This window comes from Triticum aestivum, chromosome 3A, assembly GCF_018294505.1.
Source record: "Triticum aestivum cultivar Chinese Spring chromosome 3A, IWGSC CS RefSeq v2.1, whole genome shotgun sequence".
Classification (NCBI taxonomy): domain Eukaryota; kingdom Viridiplantae; phylum Streptophyta; class Magnoliopsida; order Poales; family Poaceae; genus Triticum; species Triticum aestivum.
In genome coordinates, this window is record NC_057800.1 from 38,705,808 (window position 1) to 38,714,814 (window position 9,007).

General features: G+C 41.6%; 1 protein-coding gene across 1 annotated transcript; it reads left to right on the plus strand.

Moving 5' to 3' along the window:
- Positions 1–2,109: 2,109 nt before the first annotated feature.
- LOC123056704 (glyceraldehyde-3-phosphate dehydrogenase 1, cytosolic-like) lies at positions 2,110–5,123 on the plus strand. The gene is made up of 11 exons (XM_044480003.1): positions 2,110–2,119; positions 2,322–2,713; positions 2,792–2,965; positions 3,050–3,111; positions 3,202–3,301; positions 3,507–3,653; positions 3,741–3,776; positions 3,926–4,068; positions 4,450–4,542; positions 4,641–4,730; positions 4,849–5,123. Exons 1-11 carry the CDS (start codon positions 2,110–2,112, stop codon positions 4,901–4,903), a joined length of 1,302 nt encoding a protein of 433 aa, XP_044335938.1. The 3' UTR covers positions 4,904–5,123.
- Positions 5,124–9,007: the final 3,884 nt, after the last annotated feature.

The window sequence follows — 9,007 nt, forward strand, 5'->3', positions numbered from 1 at the left end:
CTAGGCATTTTTCTATAGTATAGAGCCTAGGCCTGCCTTTTTTAACCATGCCCGTACATAGACAAAAATCAAACACATCTTATTGGTTTTGTCACATATTTGGTGTCCAACTAGTAGTAGGGAATCCATATATGCTTTTCTCTTTATCTACATTTCTCTTCACAGGAGAAGTTTCCCCTAAGCATGCACATACTATTAGCTTTTCTTTTTCAAAAAATGCTACTAATGTCTTGCTTTCAGCTAGCTGACTATTAAATGGCAAAACCAAGGGAGAACTCTAGCATGGCCAAACAGGCACAAGCAGGTAATATTAACAGCAACAACACTATGTGCACATCTGGATATCATTTACAAGCTACGACCCAAAAGGGACATTCATTTTGCCTTGGCCACCATCGTTTAAAATTTGTGTATGTGCTATTGACATGCATGAATCCCTATAGCCGAATGGGCAATAGTTTGTGAGATGCAAGCTACCTGAATTGGCAGACAGATATTTTCCATACAAAAAAACCAAACAATCCAGATCTCACAAACTATATCCTGAAGATGGTGTTACCTTTAGGACCATTCCAGCATATTACCACACAAGACTAGACAGTCATCCTACATATCTTGCAGCATTCCAGCTCCGCCACGTCCACCAGGAATGGCTACGCCCAGAAGCATAAGAAGTCAGGCAATAAACAAAAGCTACAAGGAACATATGGATAGGCGAAGGCAATAGTGATTTAGTTACATAGATAATAGATAAAGCAACAAACATAACTTCAGAATAACAAATCATTTTAGCTCTCATAGTTTCTTATAGATAGTTATAACCCACTTTTGATGCTAACAACATATAAACAAGATCACGTCTGTTTTAAAATGTGAAGACCATTCCTGAGAACAGTAATATTAAGTTACATCATAATGAAAGCTTTAGCTCATAAGAAAAACTGCCTAGAATTAATCCAATATATCAAGCATACAAAAATCAAAACATGCCCAAACTAATAAATTGTGGAAACAACAGTGATTTTTTGGTGTTCAGCTGTAAATGAATCTAGCCTACTAGAGACAAGAAATCCAATTTATTTTTGTGTGGCATACAAGTGTACTAGTCACTTGCAGCAGGGACCTTCAACAAGTGCACAAAAAACTATTATTTCAGAAAGTATAGATTAAGGAAAAGTTATTTGTTACAGAGATAACATTAATCAAGAACAAAACAGATGGTACCCCACAAACAAATGTAACTAGCTTAGAGAACCCAAAATTAATGCCTGGATAGCTGCTGTTTTCTTTGTCAGTGGATGTTCAGGGTGGACACGGCGATTTTGGTGATTTACGGTTGCTGTTAGTTTTGCTTCTGCAATTTTAATGCTGTCAATTCTCTTTCCCGTTTGGTGGATCAACTAATTGCTTACAAATCCAGCAGGCACGAATGCTTAATTGTACAGATTTGTTTTACTGACTTCCTGAAATCTAGCTCCGTATCTGTTTCAGGGAAAGTCGATGGTCAAAGAATTAACCTCTGATAGGTCTCTTTTGTAACCCCTTTTTATTTGAATCCCAGGAAGAAGCAGATGAGCCTAGTACCTTGAACAGGCATGCTGAATTAAAATCAGAGGAAAGTTAATGCCTGGATAGCTGTTTTCTTTTGTGAAGTCAGTGGATGTTGATCAAGTCCCCCTTTGTCAATGAGTTACTGATTCCCGTTAATTAGAAATAAGAGAAAGTTTTGCTATGTCGAACCGTGCCTGCTGTTAGGAAATAAGCTTATTGTTTCTTGCATCAGGGAAGAACTTCACCATCTTTCCTTGATGAATGAGTTATTGATTCCCGTTAGAAATAAGAGAAAGTTCTGTCGCATCAGGTGGTGGTATTGTCAGGGTTCGACAACTAGTGCCTAATTGATGAATGAGCTAAGTGCATTATATTGGGTCCATTAACATGATTCTAATCAATTAATTCTTGCCTCAAGGTTAGGGCGAACATTCACTGTTTGCTCAATTTGCTAGTTGGAAACAGTATAACTTGATCATGGAAATTCGATGGTCAATTCGATAGGGAGGAATGCTTATTTATACTAATGTTGTTGAATTAATATTCGTTGAGCAAATCATGACCTGTGGTTCTGGGATATATTCCTTTTTGAACGATCCGAGGAAGAAGTAGATAAGCTTAGTTTCTTACTTTGTTATAAAGGCATGCTATCTTCTTAAATCAGGGGATAAATTGTCTCCTCGATTGCTGTTGTAACCAGTCAGAAAATAATATTGTTTTATTCTTGCATTATGGTTAACCGACTCACTGCTGGAATTGGTGTGCATCAGCATTTGGGCATGTGCTGGACCCCTATGCCGTGTGCCCAGCTGACACGGTGTTCCCAGCGCTCCTGAGCTGCCCTGTGGTGCCTTCGCTGCAGGCACAGCTTCCCGACAAAGACGCACCGATGGACACGAGCCCGGTGTACATCAAGGGGGATCCGTTTGCCAAGACGATGTACCAGGATAGTGAAGTCGGGCCCAGGAAGCAAAGCCGTGATGAGGAGGACATTATACCTGTGGCAGAGCTCAACAAGGTCATCAAGAACGTGGCGGAAACTGTTTTTGACGAGCAGCATAGGAGTTTTGAGTACATGGACAGGGACTGGCTTACAAAGGGCGAGTATGAAACGTTGGAGTTCAGAAAGAAGGCTCACCCACCTCAGTTCTACGAAGTCAAGGTAGTTATCTGCTGGTCTCTTATTTCACCATCTTCTTCTCGTCTTACTGCTGCCGAATTCATTTGCGCGTCTTTGCAGAAATCAAAGCGTGGCGGACTTAAGCTCGGACCCCGACCTGGTAAAGCAACCAAACCGAGGATTGGGATCAATGGTTTGGGGCGGATCAGGAGACTTGTGGCCAGGCTTATTTTGCGCAGCAAGAACATGGAACTAGTCGTCGTTAACGACCCTTTTCTGAGCGCAGATGACATTGTATGCCACCTTTATGTTTTTGTTCATAATTGAGTTACTATATTTGTTGTTTGACTTACTGTGCATCAATTGGTGAATTTGCAGGCTAGATCCCTAGAGGACATGCCTCCTGATTTATTCCCTCCCACCAAAGTTCTAGCTATTTCGTATGAATCTCCATTTTGTCACTAAATTCAGTTACATTTACTGGCCACCATTTCAAGTACTAAGCCCTAACACGTCGTTTCCAATCTTAGTGAACCTGAAAAAATACCCTGGGGCCATCTCGGCGCAGACTACGTCGTGGAGAGCACTGGAATATTCACTGACACGGATACTGCCAGCTTTCACTTGATGGTATATACCACTGGTTTTTTTGTTAACTCGAAAGCTATATATTTACTTATTTAGCTGTTCAGCATGATCAAAACAGTAAACCAGTATAGTAGGGGCTGTTTCTTTTCTCAGGTTTTTATTGGGTTTAATAATCTCAAAGTTCGTGGATGTACATTTCCTATCTGTATCTCGAAGTAAAGAAACATGCATTTGTCTTGTGTGCTAGGGTGGCGCCAAGAAGGTTATCATCTGTGCTCTGAGCATTGAAGCTCCCACATTTGTTTATGGTGTCAACGAAAATATTTACACGCCAGATATTGGCATCATCTCAATTGCTGATATCACTACAATTTGTCTTGCTCTGCTCGCCAAGGTTTACTAGTTTCATCCTCTGTTTGGCTGCTAGCTCTTTGCCTCAATTTGGTTTGTATAGTTGCTGATTACTTTGAATTTTTTTTAGATCCTCCACACTAAATTTGGCATCAGAGAGTGCCATGTGACTATAACCGGACCATCCTCTAGTGCTGCAGAAATTGGCAGGGTAAGAATCAACATAGTATTTATGTGTTATTATCATCTTAAAAAAATTGATATTACAGTATCTGTTCAGCAGACGTCCTGATTGTTACATTTGGTAAACTGCAGGCACTCAGTTCCGCTATTCCTGATTTAGTCGACAGGTTCCATGTGACGGTGAACCATGATCCTCAGGTGAAACTGTCTTGTGTGGAAATGGCGGTTAGGCTTGACGAGTGTGCTGACTACGAGATGATCAAGGATTCTGTCAGGTAAGTTCAATGCTCAGTTGGCTGTCTAGTGACTTTTCCTGGTCTGTTATCAAATCATAACTGTGAATTCTCACCTGGAACTGCTATTTTCAACAAAGGATGGACATTTTTATCGGAATTTGGTAATTTTGTGTACCCCTGGTAATGTGCAATTCAGTCAAGTTGCTAGTATCTCTGTTCCCAAGTACATTTTTTACTGAGAGGTATATTATAAATGTCTTCTGGAACTGGTGTTTTCGACAAAGATCGGCATGTTTTTTGAAACTTTGGTAATTCCATGTACTCTTCGTCTTGTATGTATGAAAGATTGCAAGCAAAACTGCAAGCATCTTTGCTTCAAAGTGTATTATTTACTGAAATGTGTGTTGCTGTACTTCGCAGGAAAGAGTCTTCATCAAAGGAACTTCACTATGTACTAGCTAACCTGGAGGGAGGAGTGGGGCTCAAGGCCACAGATTATTTAGGAGATTGCAGGTAACTGTGTCAGTAGTCACCATGTATATATCATCATGTGCTGGCGTGGTTTGGGGGCATTCGTTCATCAGCTGCTTGAATGGCCTTGACAAACGCAGGTCGTGCTTCTTTGATGCCGATGCTGGAGCTATGCTGGGGGACGGTTCCTTCAAGCTCTTCGCATGGTTCAACCACCAGCGCAGCTACGGGTAATTATCTTTTATCATCACGCACACAGATTGTTCAGAGGAAAACGTATAAAACCCATCAACTGTGACGTTTCTGAATCGCCTTGTTCTATAACTTCTCATGTACCTTGTGTTGCAGCCAGCGCTGCACTGACATGATTCTACACATGGCGAAGAAGTCTAGAGTTGATTGAGGAAGAGCTTCTATGACATAAATGCGAAGAGTTTAGAAAACACAGCCCTCTGCACCCTTTCTTACACCTTGTAAATACTGCTATGTTCCTCTGCTTGTACTACACACATGAGAAGAGACGGTGTATGTTAGTCTCCTATAGCTAGCTAGTCAGGCCATGCCAAAGGTTGCCTGTTATTTTGCAAATATATTGAGTGCAGGTCAGCAATGTGGCTGGCTGTTTTGTAAATTCTTCCTCATGAACTACATCGGCTGTTGGTAGTGTGCTGATGGTTAAGGTGAAGTCAATGTACAGTTTTGTTCATGTGCCAACAAGTTCTGTTCATCTGCCTTGTTTTTGAAATTTGTACTTCGTTCGTCCCAAAATAAGTGTCTCAACTTTGTACTAACTTTAGTGTAAAGTTGTATTAAATTTGAGACACTTATTTTGAGACGAAGGGAGTACAAATTAAGACTGGATATAAAAACGTTGAAACTTGTCTTGAATTTTGTCGTCTTCGCACCCACCATACAGTTTTGAAAGTTACCGCAACTCATCTTCAAACTCTCGGCCGAAACGATGAAAGTTTATTTATCTGGAAACTTGCCAATTTCTTGAAACCTGATAGCAACCCACATAATAGTCATTATATTATACTCCATCCGTAAACTAATATAAGAGCGTTTAGATCACTAAAGTAGTGATCTGAACGCTCTTATATTAATTTACAGAGGGAGTACATTTGAATAACTAGCAAAGTGGGTCATGCAAATGCACTGGCAGTAATTTTTAAGTGAATGTCATTTTCTTTGTCCAACTACTTATATATAGTGAGATTACATACATTATAGAATCTAGTTAGATATTTTATTATTCATTATTAGTATTATTGTTATTGTTATTATTACTACTACTATCACATGATTGGTATTTAAAATCAACCAGATCCCAAACAATGAATATTAATGCAAATTTAACACTTCGAGGCCATTCCTGTTCAACATTTAGATATCATTTGCAATCCAAAATGAAGTAATTTTCTCTTGGCATCACCATCAGTTTAATTGATGTACTCTTTCCGTCGGGAAATACTTGTCATCAAAATGGATAAAAAAGGATGTATCTAGAACTAAAATATGTCTAGATACATCCCCTTTTATTCATCTTGATGACAAGTATTTCCGGACGGAGGGAGTATGTGTTAGTGTCGCTCACAAGCGTGAACCCCATCAGTTCAAATGATGTGTGTGTTGGTGTCACTCACAAGCGTGAACACATATAACCAAATTGACAGTAGTTTGTGGGTGAATGCTACCTATGTAGGCATCTGGATATTTACAATTCAAATGGTTCATAACCTCACAAATCGTATTCAAAATATATCATTGCCTGTTGTAGCATTTCAACACATTAGCAAATCAGAGCAGATAGTCGTACCAATGCAATGTGCAATACTTCAGCTCCATCACATCCACCAGCAATGTTTATGCCTAGAAGCATAAAACTTCAACTGATGACAGTGCCTAGTAAGAAGCAAATGGATGATGGAAGGCACAAGTAAGTCTACACAGTTGAGCCGACAAACGTGACTTGAGAAAAATAAATCACTTTTATAGATGAATTATGGCTCAATTTTTATACTTGCAATATAGAAAAAACATCTATAAATGCAAAAAAGATTCCTGAAAGCAATATACTTAGATACTTCATAATGAAAGAATTGCATCTATTTTAGATGCATGGAATGCTCTGAAAGCAATTTTCTTAGATACTTCATAATGAAAGCACTGCATCTATTCTCTTCTATATGCAAGGAATGTTCTGAAAGCAGTTTACTCAGCTACTCCCTCCGTCCCATAATATAAGAGCGTTTTTTGACACTATAGTAGTGTAAAAAACAACTAATGATAATTTAAGTCTGTCTACCTAGCAGATGGACAATTGTTGATTAAGCTTAATTGTTAGTGACTTAAGAAGCACAATATATGTGTTTGAGCCATGTAGAAAAAATAATTGAATTGGGTTACTGCTACAATAGAAATATTGAGTATGAAAAGTTACCTGGTGAATAAAACCCTGTGAAAGGATGGTAGTCAGTGATATAATATGCTTCATGAATTATCTTGGATTGCATTGACCTAAATTGAACCATATAGAACTTGACATCCACATATATAAAAAACACATCAGCATCCTCTGAATATCCTAGTATGGTTTCCGCGCCTCTGACAATCTGAGGAGGGAGCGCAAGAATATTATGCATTTCAATGGTCTTCCACTCCATCCATGTGGCAACACCATGATCATTGATTTTCCTCTGCCATATTTGAAAGTGCGGATAAGATAATACGACAAAGCCAACAACGCCATCCTCAACTTGGATGATCTGACTATGGAGGAAACAATTTTTAACCGGTGGCCCACTGAGCACAGCTAGACTTTGCTCCACCAAATCAAACACAAGCATGTCATTCCTCGTAGTCAACCAGTAGAATGCATTACCAATAAGTGACCCAGGTCTATGAGCAATAAAAAGCCGACATGGGGCAGCTGTTGAGATGAGGTTGCCCCATGCATTGGTCTGCGAGGAGTAGACACATGCGAGGGATTGCTGATTGTCTCTATACATGATCACCAAGACCACCTTAAAGGGGCTGGAGTGACAGCCGCCGTGCACATGGCCCTGGTCGTTGGCAGTGCAGAGAACCGCCCCGTTGATGGAAGTACGGAGGACTGTTTTAAACTCGGGAGGAACGGCCAAGCGGCGCTGCTCGCCAGTGATAGGGGTGCACACAATGAGCTCTGTACACACATGATCAATCACGAGGACGCGACCATGGCGGCAGCCAAGTACATAGCCCTCTGAGGAGGTGATACAGCGTCCGATGTTAAAACGCTCATGAGGGATGCGATCGGGAGCATCAAGGATGGAGGTGAAGACAATATTGTCACGTTGGTACTCGAAGAAGCCTAGGAGGGGCGGTTTCCGGTGGTGTGCGTAGAAGCTGCGGAGGAAGCTGGGGTCTATGGCCATGCGCCGCCATCGCTTGCAGACCGCGGAGGCGCGCGGGAGGGAAGACGGTTGTGGCGGGAGGCGGAGGAGGATCTCCCACAGGAGGTCCTCGTCATCCATCACGGAGGTCGTCGAGCTGCCCTCGCTCTCGCTCATGGCGGCGGGACGTACGAGGAACGGGGATCGAAGACGTATGCTGGGGGTAAAAGCAAAGGTTGGATTTCTTAGCCCGATCGGAGACTATATATATCGTATGATGATTGATTTGTGGCACACAACTGGCCAAGGAAACAAAACAAACGTGGGCACCATCGTACGATGATTCCTTTTTTTTTTCTCGGCTTGGTAACATTGAGCCCCACCCCGTGGGAACCAACCGCAGTTCGTCGGAGGATCATGCTCCGCCATGGACAGTCTTATGATGTGGTTTGCGCTCGTATTTTCGTTTTTTGCCGGGAGTCTGCGCTCAGTGTTCAAAATGTTACGTACTGCTAATGTCAAAAACGCTAGCTCTTATATTATGAGACGGAGGAAGTATTATTTTTTCTCTTTGAATCTGATCGGCCTGAAGGGTTTGAAAAGAGAAATTAGACCAGAAACAATTACAGTGGAAATCCGTTGTCTAGTTAAGACAAGCATTCTGTTTTTTCACTCAAGTGAGCAAAACAATTATAAATGAAATCCAGTGCCACGAGAAAGTAGCAAAGCCAGGACTCCTGTAAGAGGTTGTGCAAGATAAAGTGACACTCAGCAAAAAATTTGTAAATCAAACTAGTGTTACCCATCACCAACTGATGCTCATATACGGTGTGGCTGGCCGCGTGCCAGGCGCGGTGGCATGCGGCTTCATCCGGGGAAGTCATGGATGCTGGAGGTGCCCGCTGGTGCCACGACTGGTGGGCAGAGAATTTGGGCATGAACGGGCTGCTCGTTCGATGGCAAGGGCAACGGGTCATGCCATACGGGAGACTACGGTGGCTTGCTCGCCTGCAAGGGCCCATGTCAGCCGCCCAGGACGCTCGAAGAGTTCGCGAGTGGCCAGTTCAACAGTACAAATTTTTTTCGACATCTCCCTTGTCCAAGGATTCTTCAACGTATCCATGGACTTCCTG